The sequence below is a fragment of the Ammodytes marinus genome (genome assembly GCF_949987685.1).
Source record: "Ammodytes marinus genome assembly, chromosome: 10".
In the NCBI taxonomy this organism is placed as follows: Eukaryota; Metazoa; Chordata; class Actinopteri; order Uranoscopiformes; family Ammodytidae; genus Ammodytes; species Ammodytes marinus.
The window spans coordinates 22,098,515-22,124,567 of NC_137214.1; the positions used below are offsets into that span (position 1 = coordinate 22,098,515).

The window sequence follows — 26,053 nt, forward strand, 5'->3', positions numbered from 1 at the left end:
AACTGTGAAAGCCGACGGCACGCGTTGCCATAACGACGCTGGCGCATGACGTCACCACAAGTAAGGTTTGACAGGTACACAGCTGACACGAGACACTGGATTTCAACAAGACACTATTTTGACACTGTTCTTAATTTTTATTCTTGTTCTTGCAAAGGAAATAGTCAAACCCGAAGCCTCCCAAGTTACAATCATTCACAAACTTACCCATATATATATCATAGCCTGGCGCCAGACTAAACAGCGCCTCCACGAGTGCCGCCGAGGTAATGACACCCAAGGTGTGAGGTGGACCTCAATGAGATTTGTTTTGACAATGAAATGTACATTTTTATTCACAAGTGACCATAAAATAAACAACAAGATGAATCGCTCATTTAATAAGATGCAATGTGTAGTAGACTAGATTTAACGAAGGATCCGTGGGGATGAGGAATGGATCAGGTTTATGCTTTCTGTTACTCTATTTCTTAACATATTGGTATATCAACTGTATGTTATGATATTGACTGACGCTAAAGGATGTAGGCCTACACTTGCAAACCTTCTGGAAAATAAGGTCGAGGTGGAATACACGTCAATCTTCAGCAATACATTGGGTTTACGAGTAAAGATATCAAGAATGCTAGGATGAAAAAAATGGTAGGAGGAAAAAAGATTCAATTGATTATTTGTACAATGATTTATTGAAACAACAATATTTATGCGAGTCTGTGAGAAATACTTTGTTGTTCCCAACAGGGTTAAGGGGACACTGTAACGTTTTAAGTAATTTATCAGCTAAAATCAATATCCTCATTCATAAATATGTCCTCATTGGTGTAAAATCACCTCTGCCAATAATCTGAATTATCCTCCTGAGCGGAGAATTACAAATATTAATATTACATTTTGTACATTGAGAGGGTAAGTCTTATGGAGGAATCCATGTTGGAAGCGTCAAATCAAATCAGTTTTATTTGTATAGCCCAAAAACACAAACACATTTGTCTCAGTGGGCTTTACATTTCATACAATATGATATATGATACAATATGATACCCTGCCCTTACACCCTTAGCTCGGCTGAGAAAAAACTCCCAGTAAAAACCCTTTAACGGGAATAAAAAAAAAATTGAAGAAATCTCAGGGAGAGTCGACAGAGTAAGGGATCCCTCTCCCAGGACGGACATGCTGCAATAGATAAGTAGAGAAAATCACGAAGGAATTTGATCATTGACCAGGTGATTACATGGTAATACTAAGTAAAGTGCGAATAGTGTGGATGCAGGAAGACTTCAGATGCTGCCAGAGGATCCACACCGTCTCGTCTCCAACAGGGAAAACTAAGGTTTCCATCGTCGGGATTACATCCCACGTCTCCAGGTGGCGTCCTTAACCACTGCAACATCTTTCGCGTTGATGGTCCATTCTCAGATGTTACCGGGGGGGGGACCAGATCCACACCGTCTCGTCACCACCAGGGAAAACTGGAAGAGGAGAGACAGGTAACCAGTGAGCAAAGCAAAAATGAATTTAAAGATTGAACAAGCAAGCGAGTAGAAAGAGTACTATCCTGATGGACGGTGAATCAAGGCTGATGTGAGGCAATAGCAGGCGGGGAGCATCCGTTCCTAGGACAGCTGATTCCGCACAGAACTCAGAGTCAGTCGAGTAGTATGGAGAGTGCTTGGTAGACAGAGGGAGACAACCCCCGGGGCAACGCTCAGCCAATCATGGAAGATAGACAGAGGAGAACAAATGTCAGAGAAATGGTATCAGTTATGCAATTAGCGTCGGCAGGACAATTTTTCAGTGGGAGGACAACCGGTACTCAGGCCCAGACAAACCGAGACCGAGGCAGCTCCTCAGGCTGTTAATAATAACGCTATAACAATGGTGAACAATTCATATTTGTCTGACCTAGTTGCGCGATATGCCCCATCACGGGCACTACGGTCTACGACTGCAGAGCTCCTGTCTGTCCCCAGAGTTAAGAAAGCTGCCGGCAGCAGGGCTTTCTCGTATCGAGCTCCTTCGTTATGGAACACACTCCCAATAGAGATCGGGCAATCTGAGTCTATCGAGGTGTTCAAGTCTAAACTTAAGACTTATCTCTTTGAATTAACCTTTGGTTAGCGCTCGTCCACCTCTCTGCTGGCGCGGGGTCGGTGGCGGGTCACCCTGTCTGGGGTCGGTTCTCTGGCCTCTGCTGGGGGGGAGTTTGCTCTGGGGTAGGTACCGGTCTTGGGCTGTTCCGGTGGGCTGCCCTGGCCGCTCGAGCTGGGGCAAATTGGCGTCTGACCGTGGGCACCGCTGCTGGGGGGTGGGACCTTGCCTTGCCTCCGGACAGGCGGTCGCGGCGGCCTCCGGGGCTTGGCCCCCAGCTGCCCCCCAGCACCCCGCCCCCAGAGAGCACGCCCCAGTGCGGCACTAGTCCCGAGGAGGACCGGGACCGTAGATAGAGAATAGAGTATAGAATAGGGAAATAGCCAAATGCACCGCTGCCACGAGGAGCAACCACAGCCGAAACCCCCGGAGGGGCGGCCCGTACAGCCCACACGGGCCCGCCGGACGGGCCCGCCGGACCGGCCATGAGATTAATATTATTTCCGCAAACGCGTTAGTGATTATTTAGTTTAAAAAAGTTAATTCAATATTCCGAGCGGGGGACTTCCTTTAGTTATTTGACCATCTTTATTTGCTGATCTCGTCCCCCAATAACTTTAACTGCTACCCCTGTATTTGACAGTAAAGTGTTAAGGTTGCGCGGCTGTCAGCCTGGTTCTCCATCCGAGGCTTCAAGGAAAAAGTGTCAGAAATAAGTGCCTGCACAGGCGGGCACAGGCGGACACAGGTCACGACTAATGCCGCTCCTCCTGCGTCGTGCATGCAAGAATTAACTCTTTTTTTTTTGGCCATCATAATAGAGCTTCATGCACTTTAGGGGTAAGCTGCTTTCCAAAGAATGGTACTGTAACGGAATGTTAGTGAATGCAAAATGCCAAAGAGAAAAGATACCTTGACATATCGTTGAGAGAGGTATTTGTGTAGGTCTTTCTTCTTTCTTTCATTCCAGCCTCGTGCTTGAATGGTTATCATATCAGTCCGTGCTATCAGTGCAGGGGAGAAAAGGTTACTAATACAACTGTTGTAGTAGATGATTTTCAACTTCAATATTTTGACTTTCGTTCATTCTTCAAAATTGTAAAGCTTGATTTGAGCAAGATTATGTAAAGATGATGGTAGAAATGGCATACAAATCATGTACTACATGTTGAAGGAAACATTAATTTACTTACTGGATTTGGTCATGTACTTTGTCGTCAGTGCAACACGTGACAAAAAAGAATTCACCTGCTCAACCTCCTCGCCAACTGTCATACCTGCCATTGGAAGACATGATAAAAAAAAACACTGAGATGTAACAGCATGTGTGATTTAAATTTTCACAGTAAAACCTCTTTGATGCCTTTTCAAATGTTTAAATGTTTTACGGGTAGGGTTTGCTTAATCTTTAGTTATAGTCAATCTCAGCTGCATGCTGGACAACTAACCTGCTCCTTCCTGATTGCGTCCACCCCACTGCACCTGTGGTGGAATAAGATCATAATTTGAATTTTCCACATCACCTCCAAAATTGCTTTGTTAATATACTTTTTAAGTGATCGTTTACATATTGCGATTGATTAGATTAACTTTCCCCAACAACATTCATAACACAAGCAATATACAGTGTAGGAGGTAATCTAGAATAGATACATTACCTCACATTTACCAGAGTGACCCTTGGCGTGCATCACGGACAGGAATGGCCTATTTTGCAAGAGTGGAACAAGTTCTGGAAAGGACTCGCACACTTTCTGGAGGTATGGATAGTATTTGCACATGATGTCTGTGCAAATGAACTGTATTTTATAGGCCATGGCAAGCTCCTTCTGTAGGAAAAGAGGATATGCAAATATCTCTCCCCTAAACATGTTCAAGGCTTTAAAAAGAATGCCATGACGACAGACAGCCACCTCCACACCCTCTTCATCCACTTTGGACCCAGACTTGTTGGCAGTCTCTCGTGCAGCTGTCCATTGTGACTTCCCACAGACACCTTTCCCAGATACCTTTGAAAACATGTAACATAAACGGTTTGAAAATAAAGCTTAACATCTAATTTACCGAACTCAAATAAGAAATATACAGCATGTTTTTGCTTCTCTGAAAATGGTACTTTTCAGCTTTGTGTTTTAACAAGCACATATTTAACCTGGAAGCGTAATTTTCTACAATGTATGATCAAATATAATTTAAGTGCAACTGTGTTAGCCACATTTTTGTGATTATAATAAACATACAACTCACAGGTTGGACTCGATTCCGGATAAGCTGCACAAAGTCTGCCACATCCTTGTCCTTTGCAAAAAATGCACCGTCGAAGAATGCATTTTCACCCACTCTAAACATTTGCAAAGGAGACATTCAGATTCCATGCCTAAGGAATTTCCAAATACAATGATACATTATACTTAAATTAATGTAATTTAATAAGCAGCAGTACCCTTTGGTCCTGCTGAATCGATACATCTTCCGGTTTCCGTCAAGCGAGATTGCTGCAACATCCTCAGCGCAGGCTGGGCATGAGAAAGGTTTTTTGTGGAGTAGTTTGTCTTTATCATCGCGACAGTATGTCCACTCCAAGAAGCTACGCTGTAGACTGTCACCATAAATACTCCCTGCCTATTATTAAAAAGGAGATAACATTCAATTATGTGAACAATTAATAGCACAGCCAGTGTAGGTGACTACATTCTCTGAAGAAAATGCTATGACTTACGCGCCCAAAGGTGCTAGAACGTTGCTCAAGCATTTTAACAAATGCTTGTTGGGATAAACCTGGTGCAGTGACTTTCAGCTCTTCGAATGTCTTAAAGACATCAATAGCGTACAATGTCTGAAAAACCACATTACCAGGCCAGTAACCACTGGCCTGTAGGTCTTTCAGTCCAGGAGTCCATGACGTTAAGCAGGACCTGCAGGTACTTGTAGGCAAGGACAGATCATATCGTCCTGTGGAAACAAGGGAATATAATATGTCCTAAATTTTTACACCAATTCAATTCGGTTCTCTCAATATACTGTGTGTAGTCGTTGCAGAATCATAGCCCAATGCTTCAATGATGGTATGCTTACCAGTAGAAACAGTGATGTCTGCAGCATCACAACTGCATATGTTGCTGGGCCGAGCAACTGGTAACAGACGTGCTATAATGAAATACAAAGCAAAGAAATAAGGAGTACATCTCCAAAACAATATTTTATAATCTAAAATAATTTTAAAACTTTTCATACATACATACCTTGTTCAGATATTGTATGTGTCCCATCATCATTTAGCAATGCATAGCATGTAGGTGGAATCGCTGTATAAAAACCCTCAACCAGAGAGTCCCTATTGTGTAAAACCCAGCTCTGATGATGGAACACGTCACAGTCGTGCTTTGGCAGGCAGTCGCGACATCTTATTACAGCCTGTTCTATGTTGCAGTGGTCACAAAGCTCAAGCAAAGGTTTCTCTGCTGAGAGCATCAGATCCAATAGATGCGGCCTTGCAGTCTCCCATTTCTCAACGGACAGTGTCTGCCGCATCTGCCAGGTCCTAGGAACCGTCAAAGCTTCTAGTGAACAATCCAATGGATCTTCCATCAAGCTTTCCTTCAGCAACTGCAGCTTTAAGTCTAGGAGCAGAGCATGAAATTACTATCTTCAAAAGGTAAACTCACTCTTGATTTTGGGCTGCTTGTAGGGCTGCAGCTAACGATTATTTTGATAATTGATTAATCTGTTGATTATTTTCTCGATTATAATCGATTAGTGTTTTGGCCCGTAAAATGTCAGAAAATGGTGAAACATGTTGATCAATTTTCCAAAGCCCATGTTGACTTCCTCAAATGTATTTTTATGTCCAAAACACAAAGATATTTCAGTTTACTGTCATAATAGGATTGAAGAAACCAGAAAATATTCACATTTGAGACGCTGAAATCAGAGAATTTGGACATTTTTTATTAAATTACTTGAAACGATTAATCGATTATCAAAATAGTTGGCGATTATTTTAATAATCGATTCGTCGATTAATCTTTGCAGCTCTAGCTGCTTGTAGACAATAATGTCTGAATGCCGACATGTAAATGATAAACAAACCAATTTGAAATAAGAAAGCCAAACTAATGATATCAAATGGAAATTTCCAATAAACTATGATATCAAGACATGTTCATAGAGCTTAAAACCTACCAATTGTCTGCTGCGCCTCTTCCACTTCTAATGCAGTAGCTTAAATATGACAAAAAGACAAGGACAGAACAAAAACAAATTACTAACATAAATTATAAGTTGCATGGTTGTTCAATTCTATTTATATACTGCCATTTTTAATACAACATTTACCAGATGATGTAAATAACTTTGTTTACTTTCTGTTGAAGTGGTGGCATCATCTTGATGGGTATCCTTTGGCTTTAAGTGAGAGGATGGCCGGGATCCTGTCATAAAATAAATCTTATGATCAGGCAATGATTAAATTGGTATCTCTACCTTTCAATGGCCATTAAAAACAGCCAAAGCCTCTTTTACATGAATCTAGTTACCATTTCAACTTTAATGTGGTGTGATATTGTAATGTAAGGAACTACAGTAACACTTAGAAAAGGAATTTAAATATCATTAGCCATCAATTTGAGAGAACTGGAGACTTTATGAACCTCAGACGGATGCACAGACTCATTGAATCAGGAGAAGTCACACTAACCTCCATAAGATGTCTGTTTCTCAGCCAATAAGCGCACATCCTTCTCAGTGTGTTTTATTTTATTTTTTGACTTTTTCCCCTGCTCACCTGATTCTTTCCTCTAAAATGAAAACATAATTGAAACATTTAGTAGTGTTAGGTTACAGTTGCTATCTGAGGAGACATTACAGTGCTAAACAAAATTGCATATATGAGAAATATTTAGAAAATAGTATTGTGGCACTGTACTTTAAAAACGTGTCTTGCTAGTTTCACAAGAGTTACTAATTTATTCAAATGACATGTCTAAGCAACTGCAGTGAAAGATTAAATGCTGACAACATCGGTCTATAATATAAAGTAACTAGCGTGTGTTTTAATTAAAATTAGGTGGGTTGTCGGAAAGTCTAATATCAATACTACATATAACATTACATAAATAAAAACATACAGGTACATTTGAAAGAACATTCGCTCTACTTTACCTTGTGGTTACTGTCACTACACGATCTCTGAGGAGCCTGCACGATGATGAGGACCGCATGCGCAGAACGGCCGCCATCTTGGAAAGCCCGCAGTCGCCTAGGCAACGCACGTCAGCGTCCTCACCCCCGCCCCCTCATAAAGTTCTCCGTGAGCACAAGCACGCACACACACACAAAGTCCGTGGCTTAGCCGCCCCGTAACTGAATTTAATTCCAACACGTAATCAGTAGCATGATTAACTGTTCTATCTTCATAACAAACTAAATGTCATGCAAATTGGTTCAGAATTGAGCGAGTTACAGTCTGTTTTTAGTGCAGTCTGTGGCTCTCCAAAACACTTTGAGCTAAGCGGGCTGTCAATGATGGCGGCCATTTTGCGCACGCGCACCTCATATCGTGCAGGCTCCTCAGATCGTGTATGACAGTTACAACTGACTGACGCAGACGCATTGTCATATAAACACAATACGACACGCCCCTTCTCAGTCGCGGGAAACGGGGCAGCCATGTTGTTTAGGTTGTAGGCCTAGTTTTAAAAATTAAAAGTAGAAAATTAAAAAGTGATAGTAGCCTACTGTGAGGTGTTTCGTGTGATGCTTTACACATTCATGTAATCAGATTTGATAGATTATCAAGAGTATGAGAAATATTCTGTTCAAAATCAAGCGGTTTAAGTGAAGAAAAATGTAAAATGGCATGCCACATTTCAAACAGTCTGTTCAATGTGCTTCAAACACAACAAATACAATTGACATAAATGGATATTTGAGTGTAGGCCTAGGGCCTATAAAAAATAGTGATTCATGAAAACATTGCCTAATTAATTCCCTGCCACCACCAACATAAAATAATGTAGGATTATTTCAACATGCCACATTTGAAAGGAGTTACAGAATTTGTGAGTCAAGCAGAAAGTCACAGGTCATAATGACCTTACAGATTGCAACAACAGCAGGTGTTGCAAACACAGTAGAAAACAGGAACAATATTACAACATCTCTGCAACAAATAGAACTACTATAATCTATTAGAAGCAGCCAGTTGCTAATATGGTCAGGTATTGGAGAGACTCGTACACGCATACACACACATGCACACTCTCACACACACATGCACACACAGACACAGACACACACACAGGCGTGCACCCACACACACACAGACACAGGATGATCTGCATAAAAGGCCAATGGCTTTTCACTGAAAGGAAGCGCTCTACAGGCAGTCCTGCTGCCTGTTTTCCAGAGGCCCGAGGTATGGCTTTTGGGTTCGGCTCCACTTCACCGAGGTTAAGGCTAGACTAGAATTATGGTTAAAGATCTGAGAGGTAGCCTATCTTTTGTAATGTATAGGTTAAACATCTGTATTGGTATTAGGAGCTGTGTCTGCTCACTTGTAACTTGAGACTGATGGCAAACTTCAATAAAGAAACCTGATGAGACCAGAACCACTATCTTCCCGAGTCTCTCTCTGCACGTGTCTCCTTTAGTTATAGCCTAGAGATGATGATGGAATCAAAAAGGCCCTCTCGGCCACTACCTGATTCCACTTCAATAACACCCCCTCCATAATTGCGGAAAGATTTAGGCCTATTCAAATCTACTCTAACTGCTCCTGGATGATGGTTTCACTCTTCTTTGTTCTGGTTCGTTTGTTTTTGTGGAAATAGCGACCAAAATAAGTCACTTTTACGTATTGCAATCCCTCTGACCATCCAGGTCATTATTACCATGTGCTTGTGGTTCGGTCGGACACAAAAGCCCTTGCATTTCATTAGAAAAATGAGCTTCCAAGTACGCTGAAATAACAACTTTGTTTTTCAAGTATTCAAACATGATGACTTTGTTTTCAAACAGACCAAGAGAACCAACAGAAAAAACAGTTTGAACTTGAAAGGCCTCAGACTTGCCTGTATGTCACCACCATACAATCAGAATAGAACTAAACAAGTGTTGAAAGATTGTCAACTTAATGAATAGCATACAGTAGGTCAGTTTGAAGATGTGACCGAAATGGGCAACATTCAGGGCATTATGGCCGGAAGCTTGCCTCAAAAGAAAGATATTGCATGCCGAAACTGCTTTGGTTGTATACATGATTTTTCGTTCTTTTCTTCCAATTAATATTAATAATACCATTACACCTATTGCCTGTTTTATGTCTCTACCTCTTAAACAAAGTTCAGAAACATTTCTAGACACTGAGGTCAACTAGCCTATACAAAACAGATCTCATCTCCCAACCGTCTCCCTGGACATTAAGTTATTGTTAACTCGGCTCAGATGCTAAACACTGATATGCTTGGAGCCTGTAAGCCTGGTAGACTAACAGAGATTGCAGAGAATGTGTGCTGAGGACAGGCAGTGTGACAAGATTGACTGATTTGTGTTAACATGTCCCCAAACAAGAGAACAGAGGATAAGGCCTCACTGAAAGTATTGTAACTATGAAATGTGCCAAATCATAGGTGTATCGTATAGCCTATTATTTTATATCCACTTAAAACCTAAATTATGCTGTTCATCATAACTAACTAGTTTGAAACAAACATTTTGATAAATGGAAATTATTATGGAATAAACCTTTTATTTTGAAGGGGTGTTTTCCATTTCTTTGCGCGCGCCTAAATCCATGGACATATAAAGAAATCGCGCGAAGCCCATTGGAAGTTGACCATCGACTGGAAAGCCGCAAGGAGAAAGTGAGTATGATAAATATGCCTATTGAATAATGTATTAAGAAATATTTAATTTTAGTCGTGCATGATTGATTTAACATGGAGGATACCATTCCTACATATTCATTAGGCTACTGCTCTGGTTGTAGGCTTTACACAGTAGCCTATACCAATTAATTAATTAATTAATCAGGTATCTCGCGCTGGCTCTCTGTAGCCTATATTAATAATAATGTGTTACTGTTTTTTAGATATGCCCGGTAGCGTCCACAAAGACTGTGTTGGCTGTCACGCCAAAATTGGGGTGGCACGGAAGAAGTGCCCGACCTGTTCGTGCCTTCAACCACATAAACAGCGGCTGACTGAACTCGACAAAAGTTCCAGGCGGAAAAGGAGGCCTGGAAGGAAAAAAAAAAGAAGTGGAACAACGGGAGCAAACAACATGATCAGGCCCACAAGATGGTAAGTAGAATGCAATGATAATAAATTGTAATGATATTCTCTGTCTTTCATAAATGTATAGGCCTAATGAATCCGTGTATAATCCGTGTATCTTCCGTTCAATCCATATCCGTTTGGAAATCAAAACACGATAAACGAAAAGTTAACTGTTTTTTTAAATAGGCTACTCATCCTCTCATCTACATTATTTATACTAAAAACACGTTTTTCTCTATTTTTAATCTCAATTAATGACCAGGTTATCAAATGTGAGAATAATGTCCTAAATGTTGATTTTGAAAAATACATGTTTCAATTTAGTGGTCGAGGCTCCGGTGTCGTGCGAAAGTGTGTGTGTGTGTGTGTGTGTGTGTGTGTGTGTGTGTGTGTGTGTGTGTGTGTGTGTGTGTGTGTGTGTGTGTGAGTGTGTGTGTGTGTGTGTGTGTGTATGCGTGTATGCGCGCGCGCCCAGAGGCGAATTTAGCCAGTACGCCAAGGTAGGCAATTGCCTTGGGTCTCATGGTCATCTAATACATGTTTGTTTTACTCTCCATTCATTAATCACCGAGGGACACATCCTACATTATTGATAATGTTATTGATCAATAACATTATCAATGTTATTGATACTCACATGATCAGCTGAGGCATGAGCCCCAGTGCAGACAGCTGCATATGAAAGCATATTTATTGGTTAGGTCCACGAGTGAACAGCTGTTTGTCTGTCACTGTTTAGATCAAGGCATGATCTAAACAGTGACAGACAAACAGCTGTTGATCCAGATCAAAACGGGACAAACCACCAAACATTTAGCATCTTTATAGAAAGGGGAAACATATTTTGTCTGGCTGCCAAAGGCTGCTATGTCACTGTCTGTCATAGGCTACCATCAACAGCCTTATTTTACAAAAGCTCAATTCAGATAATTAATAAACGTGGAAATAATATAGGCCTAGCCTAGACAAGACACACACACACACACACACACACACACACACACACACACACACACACACACACACACACACACACACACACACACACACACACGTAGCCTATGCACACGCAAACACTCAAAAGGGGCTTTTTAAAGCGCCCCACTTTGACTCAGCAAGTGAAGTTAAGACAAAAAAAGGAAAAAAGGGAGACAGAGACGACGATAGATGCAATTTTCTTTTGTGGACCAATAAATATGCTTTCATATGCAGCTGTCTGCACTGGGGCTCATGCCTCAGCTGATCATGTGAGTATCAATAACATTATCAATAATGTAGGATGTGTCCTTCAGTTCCCAGTGCGATGCTGACGTCCACACGTAATCGGTGATTAATGAATGAAGAGTAAAACAAACATTTATTAGATGATTATGAGACCCAAGGCAATTGTCTACCTTTGCGTAATGTCTTAGTTTGCCTCTAGGATTGCGCGCACGCACTCACGCACTTCTTATCGGAGGTAACTGTCGCATGACACCGGAACCTCGACCACTAAATTGAAACATGTATTTTTCATATGGATTGAACGGAAGATACACATATTTTGTCTCTATTTTTAATCACAATTCATGAGCCGGATATCAAATATCAGAATAATGGCCTAAATGATGATTTTTAAAAATAGCCTACATGTTGCAATTTAGTGGCCGAGCTTCCAGTGCCGTGCCAAAGTTACCTCCGATAAGAAGTGCGTGCGTGTGTGTGTGGGGTGGTGGGGGGGGGGGGGGGGGCGTTTGTATGCGTGTGTTTGTGTGTCTGTGTGTGCGTGCGCAGAGGTGAACTTAGCCATTATGCAAAGGTAGGCAATTGCCTTGGGTCCCGGACTACCACGGGTCTCATAATCATCAAATAAATGTTTTTTTTACTCTTCACTTATATTTAAATTGTTTATACTGTATATAGCTCTGTTTTTTTTATTTAGTTTTTTTCTATGTTGGTTTTAATGAAAAAAACAAATTAACTGATATAACCCTGACCGACTTGGCCTACTGAAGTGAATATTAATAAAAAGATCTCTAATAGGTATCATATATACTATCACAAATTGATTTTTATCGATGAAGAGACTTTTAATGATAACTGAGTACCTCGTTTCGTACCCTGTCTAGTGTATATATAGTCCTGTGTCTATGTATTCCTTGCCTTTTTGCCTTATGGCATTTTTTGTAATTTTTGAAGAGAATAAATTATCCTTTACCCGAAACTGTCTGCATTTGTGTCCTAACTGCCTGCCTGTCATTGCTAACTATTTGCTCACCAAAACTCAGTAGATAATGGATTTTAATTTTAATAAAGTTTTTTTAATGTTTTTTCAGTTGGACCGTTTAGCTGGCTTGGGCTACCTCCCAATTCTCATTTTGGGGAAGGTGTGGTGATCACAGCTGGCTGCTGTGCGCTCCTCCTCCTTTTGCCACTCCCACTCCCTCTGTTCTGTGGCACACCTGGTCTGCATCAGCAATCATCGCGACTATATCACCTCTGGCTTCCCTGCTGTCGTTGCCAGTTCGGACCATGCACTACAGTGTTACCCGGACCACAACCTCCAGCTTACCTACCTGCTTCTCCGCCCCGGCTTCCCCACTCACCACCTGCTTCCCCACCTCGTTGAAATAAACCTTTTTTTATTATATCCACAACTGCCTCTGTCTGCTCTTGGGTCCAGAACTTAACCGTAACAGAAGGAGGTTGGGGCGACGGTGGTGGCTGACATTAAGTACAGCCTTGATTTTCAGCTGCCACCCTCCCTTGAGCACAGTCTCAAAGACGCCGTTGAGACCATTTTAAGAAGTAAGTATTACTCTGCTACTATTCAAAGTTTTATTTATTTATTACTGATACACAACAAAGTTTTGCCCAAAATTATCCAATACATGAAGGGCTACTGTTTAATACTTTTATTACAGATGTATGAAATTTGTAATTACGTATTTGTTCAAGGAATATTTTTGATGTTTTGTGTTTTATTAGAAAATTCTTCTCATAAGGGCACACAATTGGGCACCGTTGTCTTTTGATGCAACATTTGAAAAATATTTTTGTTTCTAAAACAGACCACAAAGATACTTGTTTTAATATATTTTATTATTTTCTTTGTCCCAGTTTATGTGAAAAAGCACAAAGTTGGCAGCTCTGCCAGTTGCTCAAGGGAGGGTGGCAGCTCCTGCACCTCAGCCATCACCGCCGCCCCCGCTGCCTCCGCCATAGCCCCCCCCGCCGCCACAGCCCCCGCCGCCACAGCCCCCGCCACAGCCTCCCCCGCCGCCCCCGCCGCCATAACCCCCCCCGCCGCCATCGCCTCTGCTGCCTCATCCATGGCCCCTGCTGCAGTCTCCGCCGGCCCCGGCGGAGACTGCAGCGACTGCAAGAAGAGAGCAGAGGAAGGACTTTTCCCCTTCAAAAAAAATTTGCAGAGGAAAAATAAGAGAGTAAGTAAATGTATGCCCTGCCGGAAATGTCTGTTTAATCATGATAGATTTAAGATTTAATTTATTGTCATTTCAGACCTACTTTCATACAAAAATTTAATAAAACGCAGTTTCTCACCAGCGCATACAGAGTTAAAAAAAGCAGTTTTCTGGCTGTCAGACTGTAACCATGTAAATAGGGGGGGGGGGGGGCATAGTGCATTAAGGATCCTTACAGCCTGTGGAAAGAAGCTGTTCATCATCCCAGCTAGATCTGCAGTGGATGCTCCTGTATCTCCTCCCTGATGGCAGGAGGGAGAACAGGCTATGAGAGGGGTGGTGAGGGTCTTTAATGGTGGTGGTAGCTCTGCGGGTGCAGCGTTGCTGGTTGGCTACCATCAGCAAAGGGAGAAGGGCACCAATAATCCTGCTGGTCATCTTCACTATCCTGTTTAGGAAGTAAGGCTGTAGGTCAGGATATGCTCAGCGGTGTATGATGTGGTTTTCCAGCCCCCTGAAGTCGAGCCCCCATCTCTTTGGTTTTCTCCACATTGAGTTTGAGGTTGTGGGACCTGCAAAACCTTGTGAGCTGCTCCACCTCTGTCCTGTATACAGACTCATGGTTGTGCCTGACAAGACCCACCACTATTGTGTTGTCTGCAAACTTGATGACATGGTTGGTGCTGAATCTGGCTGTGCAGTTGTGGGCGAGCAGGCTGAAGAACAGGGGGCTTCAGACTTCATCATTGGGGTGATCCTGTGCTTACTGCTATTGTTTGTGATGTTTGGCTGCCCAACTTTACAATGTCTGCTGCTGTGTCAGGAAGTCCAGGACCCAGTTGCAGGTGCCAGTGTCCACCTCAAGCAGTCTCAGCAATTCCACCAGCTGTAGTGGAATGATTTTATTAAATGCTGAGCTGAAATCGATTAAGAGGATTCTGGCGTTGGTGTCTTTCGTTTCTAGGTGTGACAACATGGCATTTAATTGTTGATAACTAATGAGCTAAACAATTTAGGATGCGTCTTTGGACCTGTTTTGATGAAATAATATTTAGTGGGGAGGAAAAGGTAATGTCCGAGCCCTTTTTTTATGAATGGATTTGTCAAACTTTGAGACATTTCACTAATGACCTTGCTCTGTAGTCTGACAGCAGTAAAAAAGGCTATTTGTAATTTGAGAGCTCTGGTTTCAATACACCTTTGATACACTAATATGTAACTAAGTGGCTATGTTCTGTATGTAGCCATTCCAGTGTGAGAGGAATGATCAGAGCTGTAACTGGTTAAGGTTTAAGCACACTACAGAATGGCTGAATCTCTTTTACTCTGAAAACAAAATTAGTAATTTCCTTTTTTCTTTCTTTTTTTATTCCAGGTCCGTGTGGAGTGGCAACCATGTGGGACATGGTATGTTCTTTCCAATAGTTTCTTAATAGAAATGTCTTAGGATGTCAATTATTAAAATGGTGGTGGAATAATGTACTTCGGGCTGAGAAGGTTCCTACTTTATTGTTTTATTGGTGCCTTTAAATAGAACTTGTCCACTTCTAGGTTTAGAGAGCTCTGAACTTTAAAAAAATACCTAATAGATTGTTGTAAAAACATGATAACCAAGATCCCATTCTAAGAAAGCATTATTCATTACCACTTTCATAGCAATATCTATTATTCCTTCACAAAATGGTTCTCTTACAGAATGCTAATAATTTAAGCTGCCTCAAGCAAGCCCATTTAAGGGTAAATAATATGACACATTTGGATCTCCAAATACATAAACAGGTTAACCAAGTGAATGATATTCACTGCCTCTTTTGGGAAAAATTAACTTATGGTCTCGTCTCTGTTGCCTCCAGTACACTATTCGCGCTTTTCCACCGCACCTGTAGCTCGACTCAGCTCAACTTGGTTTGGTAGCAGCACGGGTCGTTTTCCACTGCAAATAGATAGTTCCTGAACATGGGCGGGGTCGTCATACAAAGGGGCAGAAAGCCTACTCCGGAGTCAAGTAGCAAAGCAGAAATTACGAGCAGTTGTTGTGCTATTAACTGAACCAACCGCCAAAGATACGGATGGAAAATGTTTAAGAAATACCCCCCTTGTAACTGTTTACGAAAAGGAGTAGAAGTATATTGCGACGAGCCATTAAAAGGGAGGATTGGTGTCTTGATGTGTGACTGCCACACAGTCAGCTGTAGGGATGCGTCACGTACATCCCTATGCACTTAAACACAGGCATCATAAAGTTGACTTTTTTGTGCTTGTTTCAGGATACGTGTTTTCAAATGCAAGCCATGTCTCAGCCTGAATTTTTTTATTGAGGTAATCAGTGCAGTTCCAGGCTTGTAATGTAATCGCTCGCTATCATTTCTGTCCCAGCCGGCTACTATAGGGTATATAGCTAATAGCTGCCCTACATGTCTCCTCTCGTGTCGTGTACAGTATGTTTAAAGTAACATCCCAAACAACCAACACAACTGGGTGAGCTTAGCGACTATATGGACATTTCATTAAGTTTTTTTTTAGGATCTGTGATGCAAATCAAATGAAACATAGCCAGAGAAGGCTGCACGTGGCGAGACAAAATACACTCAAAGTCCCAGAGAGTTTGGGAGTATATACTTCAGAATGGAGCCGGTAGTCTCTGGCCAATCACTGGCCGGCTGTCTGCGGACGTCACCTTTTAGCATCGGCTCAGCTCGCTTGGAACCTAAAGCGAGGCGATACCAAAAAAGCAGAGTTGAGTTGAGCTGATACCACACAGTGGAAAAGCGCCATATGTTAGCCTTTGAGTGACAATCCAGCTGCTTAATGATGGCAGATGATTATGATTATTATTTTAAACTAATAAGATGTTTTTCATTTGAGTAGTTTTCCTCTTTACAAAACATACAGGCTATTGTTTTGTAAAGAGGAACACATAAATTACAGGATAAGGAGAACAAGTAAATGGCAAAATCAAGAATCTAATTGTATGGCAATTTCATGATGAATCCCACCTGTAAATACTGCTATACCATAATTTCTCTCCTCTGTTCAACAGCAAAAAAGAATGGAGTCCCACCTGGGAGCCGCAGTCCATCCTGGGACGGAAATGGATTTTTTTTTTTTTTTTTTTTTCTGTTCCAGTTTGTTTAAATAAATCATTGTACCAATAATGAATTGAATCTTTTTTTCATCCTAGCATTCTTGATATCTTTACTCGTAAACCCAATGTATTGCTGAAGATTGACGTGTATTCCACCTCGACCTTATTTTCCAGAAGGTTTGCAAGTGTAGGCCTACATCCTTTAGCGTCAGTCAATATCATAACATACAGTTGATATACCAATATGTTAAGAAATAGAGTAACAGAAAGCATAAACCTGATCCATTCCTCATCCCCACGGATCCTTCGTTAAATCTAGTCTACTACACATTGCATCTTATTAAATGAGCGATTCATCTTGTTGTTTATTTTATGGTCACTTGTGAATAAAAATGTACATTTCATTGTCAAAACAAATCTCATTGAGGTCCACCTCACACCTTGGGTGTCATTACCTCGGCGGCACTCGTGGAGGCGCTGTTTAGTCTGGCGCCAGGCTATGATATATATATGGGTAAGTTTGTGAATGATTGTAACTTGGGAGGCTTCGGGTTTGACTATTTCCTTTGCAAGAACAAGAATAAAAATTAAGAACAGTGTCAAAATAGTGTCTTGTTGAAATCCAGTGTCTCGTGTCAGCTGTGTACCTGTCAAACCTTACTTGTGGTGACGTCATGCGCCAGCGTCGTTATGGCAACGCGTGCCGTCGGCTTTCACAGTTAAATAAGTGAAATACTTTAGCGAACTCTTAAGGTGATAAAGCTTCATCTGAGCGTTTTTATTTTTTGCAAGACATTGGTTTACAAAGTCCCAAGAATGCAGAAGTTAGGCATCAATAATAAAGTCAAAAGTAAAAGTAATCTGGTCATTAAAATGTCACACAACTCGATCACAACCACTCGTTTTTCATCAAGGCACATTAAGGAGATAGCATATAATTATATAATGTAAAAAATAATTAGAAGCACATATTTTACATAGGCCTATACAAATGTCTAAAAACAACAACAAAACAGTAACTCATCCGAGCGTCAGTAAGCCTATATCGTTGTGTACTTCCGGGTTTGAAAAGGTCGTAAAATGAGTATTTAAAAAGTAGCCTAGATAGATTTAACACCCAAATCACAGTTTATTATCTAGGCTACGTCCCCATGCTGCTGTGGTAATAAAAATGGGTTGGGAAGCATGAAAAAGTCGTCTTTTATGTGTGTATCAGATAGCCTACGTAGGCTAATATATGACACATTTGTGTCACCATGGCAACGCGTGGGCATTACGGTGAAACGTCGGTTCACAACATTGTATGACGTCGATTCAGAACATTTTGCTGGCAGGACCGAGCTATCCGCGTAACATCTAAACTAAAGCTAATGTGCATTCACTGAATCAAGATTGTGAATATAAAGTACACATTTCTCGCTAAAAGTGTTATCAAAAAACCTTAAGATACAGAAACGGCCGTAAAATTCAGCTTTTTAGACGGCCTGCCGCCATCTTTCTTCTGTGCTGAAATTGAAAACTTGAAAGTCACGTGGTGCGGGCGCAGTGTCCACTTTTTACAATGGAACGTCGATTCAGAACGTCGAAACGTTGTCTGACCTACGTAAATCGTGGTTTGCGGAAGAGTACTCTGCGGACGTTTTCCTCTGGATACTGGGTTGGCACACACTGACATGAGTGAAGGGAGAATGGATTTAGTGTGCATTATTGGCAGACCATCAGTGACTGAACTACTTTACTCATCAAGTAGAATTAGCCTAAACGTACTGCACAGGCATTTGTCTCTGCAGCACGGGTGCAGCGATGTATCAACTATTTGTGGCTCAATGAGAGTAGCTACTGGCACATATGGTGCAGGGACAACACTGGCACTCAGTTTAAGAGGTCAAAGACTAACAGACAGCAGAGAACAAACTCTACAGAAACTCATTCACAATGTAACATATGTGGCAGTGGTCCAAATTGGTTGTTGAAACAGTGACGGCAATGGGCAGCAACAGAACATGCATTAAACATTTACCCAGGTACACTACTGAAGCACAGTTTTGTGCTTATTATACCATTCGAGGTACCATTTTATGATACTGCATACTACTGCTCCACAACGCCTGGGAGGGAAATATTTGTATTCCAAACATACTGTATGTGACTGTGCATTTTATACTTGATAAGTACTTTGTTAGCGATTAAAGTAGTCATAGAAAGTGGTTAAAATAAGCTCCAGCTTGACTAATCACAACTGTAAACTGCTGCTCCTACATTAAGGCATCAGTATAGTTATAGTATTTAGTATATAATTGAGTATTTAAACAGTTGTATTGCTACTTATACTTCAGTTAAAGCTCTGAACATTTCTTCTAAACACACTTAATGTATTACCTACTTAGATATATCGTATAAAAGTGTATGTAGAAATCCCTTTTTTTGACAGTTCCACTGAGGTTCATCTGAGTGGGAATCAGCTACAGTAATGTAGTGACCAAACACTGTAATGCTGTTTTAATAACACTGTCATATGATATAAGATAGTGGATGCTATACTCCAACAAACTGTAAGTGCACTGTATGTGATAAGTTGAGGCATGTGTCAATCAAGCACTCTTGCCCCAAAATGCCCTTTAGGGCCCTAATGGAACAATCACTAATACAACTACCATCAAATCAAATTTAAGAATAACTAACAATCTATTAAGACCCAAATATCTATTGATTGATTGATTGATTTAATTTTATTCCAGACACAGAGAGAAAACGGTCCATAATACAATACAAAAACAGTAAAAAGACAAACAACAATAAAATCTGACATAACATTTTGACGATTTTTTTATTGACTTCAATACAGACAAGTCTCTGGAGTCGGCATCTAGTGAGCGTAACAGGAACTGCAGAACTTTATCACTGTCATAGCCGCGATGGTTTTGCACATTTTGTAATTACTTTCATTGTGATGCTTAACTCTATGTGCATCCCATGTGTTGAGGAACTGTGGTTTTGAGACATGTACATGATTTGAATACCAGCATTTGTTTTAGAATTTCATGAAAAGCTACCTAATTTCCAAAGTGCTTTTATAGAATTACATTGAAAATTTAAAGCAGCATGGGGGAAAGATTATTAACTATTCACAGTGTGTAATCATCCCTTATATCCACTTTACATGTTATGCCTATTTATCTACATATTCCTACCTTTTCCTTTTGTACTCATCATAGGTAGCAATTTCTGTTAATTTTACAAGTAATTCACCCTTTGTGTACATTTTAAGAATTTTTTTTTTCTTTTTCTTTTTAAAACATTTTCTCATGAGCAGTAGTTCAACTCAAATACTGGGCCTTCCAAAGTGGACACACTGGTCACTTTCATTAGTCCAGGCAACGTTCAAAAATTTAATTTATAATACGATCTGTCCAGGTCAGTATCCACGATACTCTTTAATATCCCACACTCAAGGAATTAGTGTGAATACCCACAGGGGCCAATTTATTGGTGAGTGAAATTCATATGAAGATTTGGCCAAAAAGGAGACTTTAAAGGCGAAGTTCCCTCTAACACACACCCAAATGGGGAAACAGAAAATACTGGGAAATAATCTGGTTTTACTTAACAAGCAGATAGGAGCAGCTGCATATATAGCAAACAGGGCTGCATATCACTGCTGCAATAGCAAACCCATAGAGGAGCACTATATTATATTATATAGTGTTGTTCTTTTGTCATTTTCTCACTAAAGCCCTTTTCAGACATGGTATACGTAGCATTTCTCGCTTCATCTTTGAGGTAATGGCTTTTGTCAGTCAGACATATAGGTGACTTTTATGTAAATGTTCCCTGTGGCTTTTTTCAAACATGACAGGACATTTACTGAGAGAGCAACATGCGAGCGCAATACTGATACATGAGAGGAGGCGTCAAATCAGCTGTAAAACAACCGTGAGTTTAATAGTACGATGGAAGAAAGCTGTTTCCTGTTCCCATCTTTCCATTGAAGCTTCACCTGAGGACTATCTTTATAATGATGGATGGAGGCACCTTCTTAGTTCTAGTGAATCTACTAATACATTTTCTCAGGTCATATAGTGAACAATGACAGGACAATACGTCGGGGTTTCTATTTCTAAGGTAGACAAGTGATAATAATTGAGAATGTACAACATATATTTTAAAACTTCTGAAGGGAGGGGGGGGGGGTCGAAAAGAGAAGAATCTCCATAGTATATATCCAAGGTGGGAGATGACTGGGAACAGTTTTAGGGAGATCTTATTCAAGCTTATATTTATTTTTTCTACATGTATGAAACCTTGTGCCTTAAAGCTCCCATATTATACACTTTTCGGTTCTATTATACACCATATTATATGGTCTTAGTGGTCCCTAATACGTTTTTCTTTAATTGTTTGCTGAAAAAAACTTTCAGATAATTTATTGTACTATGCTGGTGTTCAGCTAATCTCACAATGGCCTTTTTTTTTAAAAGAGCTGCAGCTCCCCTCGTAAATATACAATCTTTGCGCTGCCCCCGCCCCCTGTCCGGAAGCGAAGCCAGATACGCCTCGCCCTCTGTCTGTCAGGGCCGTGGACCAATAAGAAATAGGGGTGTGGGCTGCACAGTGGAAGCTTCTGGCTTTCCAGTTTGTGAGGTCAGAAAAGGGGAACATTCTGACTGGAGTATATTGGGGGGGAGGGGTGGGGGTTTCAGAAAGGGGGAGAGTGAGAACAGGAGAGATTGTTATTTTTTAAAATATTTTGGCAGTCTCTAGGCACACCGTGGACCCATGGATATGTTAGAACACATTTAAAAAGTGCATTTAGCATAATATGGGACCTTTAATGTAAATATACTGTGACTTGCTCTTATTAGAATAATAATTGTGTTCTAACAGCAGTTCTGTATCGCACATATTCAGTTCAAAATCATTTGCTCACTTCAGTTACACCCTCACAGCTCCAGTGACTAGAAATGTGTGTTACACTTAGCGGTATTAAGCAGATTATTCTTTCGACCTTGTTCTTTTTTTCTCTTTTTCTTTTCAGCCTTAACATTTTTTAAATAATCCTGTGGTGGCCTTTGATGTCTGCAAATAAATTGGTTGGCCAGAAAACATCCAAACTGCTTTGTTGGCGTTTAAATTTCATAGGCTCATGAATCTCTCCCAAAAAGAATGCATAGATCCTCATTAAGATTCAAAAAGTGACATCTCAAATGTTTTGCTTTTGTTGTTGTTGTCGTCGTCGTCGCGTGTTAATGATGTCACACTCACATGCATGGCCAGGATGCTGCGGGGGATGAGCTCTCGGTACTGCCGGATGGTAAAGTGCCACGTCTTGATCCTCATCAGATCATCGAAGGCAAACTCCAGTATCATACGACCCTCTGTACAAACCTGGACAAAGATCAAATAGTCAGCGTTACTTTATATTTCTCCTTAACCTGATTTCTCTATTGGTAATCTTTTACCAGCTGGCACGCAGCCGAGAGAGAATTTGGTCACAGACAAAACTGACAATCAGTGTTTATTGGCCAGGCATGCTTTTTGTACAAAAAAATAAAAAATAAAAAATTTTGGAAATCCGTTCCAGGACTTTGTAGCATGGAGCGAGCTATTATACTCCAAATATTTACTCTGCTCGCTTCCCTCATTCAGAGCATCTGTCCTTGGGCCTCTAAACCATCCAGCTATTTCTAAAATGTGAAAATAAATGTAATCTGGAGAGGGGTGTGTTTACACCAGAGACAAAGGAACTTCAGGTCAGAGAGAGTTGCCAATTAGGAGAGAGAGAGAAAAAGAGGGAGAAAGAGGGAGAGATAGTGTAAGGGGGAGAAAAAAATAAATAAATCGCCCCTTAGCTGAATTCAGCGCCTGCCGGGGCCCTTACACTTCTCCCGTATTTCGTTGCTGTGACAACCAGCGAGCGAGAGGAGAGAGAGAGAGAAATAGAGAGACAGACAGAGCGAGGGGTTGGGGGGTGGGGGGGGATCAGCTGATTAGTTGGCATGGCAACGGGAAAGATGTAATCCCACCAGACACACTCTAATCAATGCCCCCAGCGCAGATGGTCTCCTGAGGATCAGCAAGAAAGAGGCTAGCGGCCACACTGCACCCCCAACACAACCCCTCATTCCCCACCCACCCATCTACCTCTGCTCATAACATGCTCCAACTTTAACTCCAACACACTCAGTAAAAAAATATAAAAAGAAAACAAAGCATAAATAGAAGCTCACTGCTTCGCTCCTGTCTGGACTGAAAATGTGAATGTTGTATAACGTTCTCACTCTTTTTTATTTTTTTTAATTATTTTTTTACAATGGTGTGTTTCCAGAGTTACAATGTATACTTAACCAACTGAAATCACATGGACTGAAGAGCTAAAACAACAAACCATATTTGTGTATTATTAACATATGTATGCTGTTAAGTTTTGACTCGAAAACTATCATCGTTTGACCCTTGGGGTTCTCAGCCCATTTCAATTATAAGAGGGAATGTTATTATAATTAATCCATTCCACTAAAATAACACTACAGAAAAAAAGCATCTGCGACTGTAAGTTGTTTTGTTGTTGTTTTCCTTTCCCTCCTTTGAAATGCAATGCTTCATGGTCATTATGTGTGTGGATGAGTTTCATGCCCTTTGGGCGACTGAAACCTATTAAGTACTTAGGCATGTAAAGGAGAGTGAGTAATTCTTTACATCATGCCTGAAACTTAAATTGTGTTTACTAGTGAGCCAGTGTCTTCTGATACTTCCCAGTTCCTGTGGCCCAGAGAAACAATGCTGCCTGCACTATTGATTTCTTCTTCCATAGTGCAAACTGTATTTAGCATTGCCTCCACTATTGTTCTTATTTCTATCTACAAGCTTTCTGATAAACAAATTGTCAGACCAGTTAAATCAGAGCCCGAATAGTAATCACTTTAATTGCGCAGTGCAATAAATGGGCAGGGATTTCTCTTAGTGGCACTGATGCAACAATATACAGTATTAACCACAAATGCAACCAAGGCAGCCCCTTTTTCACAGTGCAGATTCAATCATACAAAGCTATTTATTTCTCCATAATGTGAGCAAATTGGTAAAATCGAATATTTCTCACAATGTCCGTAACCAATTTTTCTCTGTAGCTAAATAGTGTTACACTATGAAAACTCAGAGGAGGAGAGTCCCCTTGAATTAAAAAGTGGTCCATTAGATGGCACAGTCGCTCCCATTGATTTAAGAGCAGGGTCATAAATCTTCCACACAGCGGGGCTGAGATCAGGGGATCTCCGGCTCAAAAGAGTAAGAAAGAATAACAGCGTCCTGCTGCGGAGACACTATTCAATACTGTAGCCCAACATGACAATCAATTAACAACAGAATAGCTGAAGGTCCTTTAATCGATTATTATATGAACATTCATGACTGCTCGTAGGGGTTATTAATAGGACCAAAGCTGACAAAATATGCTCAACTTTTGGAACATTTATTGTATTGATACTGAACATGACCTTCTGTGTCAGTAAGTAAAGAGCTTGATAGTGTTAAGGTTATAGCATGTATAGGTATTGCATTTAGATCTATTAAGGTTAAGTGGATTAATTGCTTAGCAGTTTATCATAAAGAACTTTTAAAAATCGATCAGTAGTTTCATTCTTCAGAAAGGGGAATTAAAAAATAATTCACTATGGCAGCTTTTCACCTGTGAACGAATGCTGTTTTTCTTTTACAGTGGGACTGTTTTTGGACATTTTGCAGATCAAACCATCAATAAAACAAAAATCAATTCATAGAAAAACGAAAATGATCAATAGCTACAGCCTTTAGTTGAGTTAAAGCAAATATATTAAGTCTGGCTGCTGCAAGATGTTTTTCCCTTAATGTGACAACCAACTTACAACATTTAACAGCTCTAATGTGATCAATAATAATATGTTTTAGGATAAGTGTGATCTGAATATGGTAGAAATATAATTGTGTAATGCAGCATATCAGAACACCAGTTACAGTAATAATAGAATGTAGTGTATTATCGGAATATTATATCATTTTACTGTCCCATTGCTCAGAAAAAAGAACAAATAGAACAAATATATACAGTTGACATCCACTAGTTAATTTCTCAACCCCAAAAAATCCACCCAGGGAATTAAATTCACTTGAGCTGAGATGACCGTGTCACGAACTCTCCTTTTGCTCTTTGCTTGCCTCCCAGCATGCAGAAACCCCCAATTGGGCACCGCTAACAAGGGCCGTGCCCTCAGAGCTAACACACACTGGCCAGGGAAAGCAAAGCCTGCTGGGTAGAGAATAGAGGTGGTGGCGGGATACTGGGGGCGGATGAGAGGTTGGGGGCTTTTGGTCAAATTGGCACCCTGTGTCACCTTGTCAACACACTGCCGCCCTGTGAACGCGCACACATTGTCATCATCACCACCCACTCACAGCTCCCTGCTAACCCCAACCCCCGTGGAACACCATGCAATTATTTAAATACACTTGAGACAATATGCTGCAGCTTAAATAAAAAGATATAAAGATATACTTTATTGATCCTGAAGGAAATTCTGACATCCAGTAGAGCTGGAAACATATGTAATATATAAATATTTTTTAAGATTTAATGATTTTATTGACACAAATATTACCTGTCTATAGGTAATAACTGGGTTTGCTTGTAGAAAGATGCCGGCCTGTCATATTGTCCTGTTTACATCAAAGACCACAATGGCAATAGGTCTTGGACTTTATTGTTTTGCCCTTGACCTTTATGTTGTTGTGTGTGATTTTGCGTAACGTCAAATAAACTACTGTATGATCTTCTGACTGCTGTTGTTTCTTGCCCTTTATGATGTATTTTTACTGTCCCAGATCTCAGCAATTATCATGGTGTCTACAGTGTTGTAATGATGGCTAAAAAACTACAACATAAGGCCCAAGTTGTAATAAACCAGAGTTCTATTTAAATATGACCATGCGAGTATACCAAATCTGAATTAGAAATGTTGAAAGAGAGAGAGAGAGAGAGAGAGAAAGAGAGAGAGACGGGAAAGAGAGTGAGAGAAGACGAGCAAAGAAAGAGACAGGTACAGGCGGAGAGAGAGAGAGTGGGAGAGCAAGAGAGCGAGTTGGGAGCTAGGGATGATTTCTCTAGGGATGAGGGATGTGTGTGTGTACCTGTGTGTGTGTGTGTGTGTGTGTGTGTGTGTGTGTGTGTG

General features: G+C 40.7%; 1 protein-coding gene across 4 annotated transcripts in view; it reads right to left on the reverse strand.

Moving 5' to 3' along the window:
* The window catches only part of ldb2a (LIM domain binding 2a), a 94,303-nt gene that overhangs the window by 17,684 nt on the left and 50,566 nt on the right, over positions 1-26,053 (reverse strand). For 2 of the 4 annotated variants that reach the window (XM_080035653.1, XM_080035652.1), the window contains exon 4: positions 22,116-22,238. In XM_080035653.1, coding sequence (XP_079891779.1) covers positions 22,116-22,238 — 123 coding nt within the window. Of the gene's footprint in view, positions 1-939; positions 1,669-3,000; positions 3,093-3,281; positions 3,366-3,536; positions 3,571-3,746; positions 4,098-4,335; positions 4,430-4,531; positions 4,711-4,807; positions 5,041-5,163; positions 5,236-5,330; positions 5,709-6,270; positions 6,310-6,449; positions 6,519-6,784; positions 6,885-7,248; positions 7,606-22,115; positions 22,239-26,053 lie in introns of those variants that run through there. The other 2 variants (XM_080035650.1, XM_080035651.1) reach the window with 2 other exon arrangements.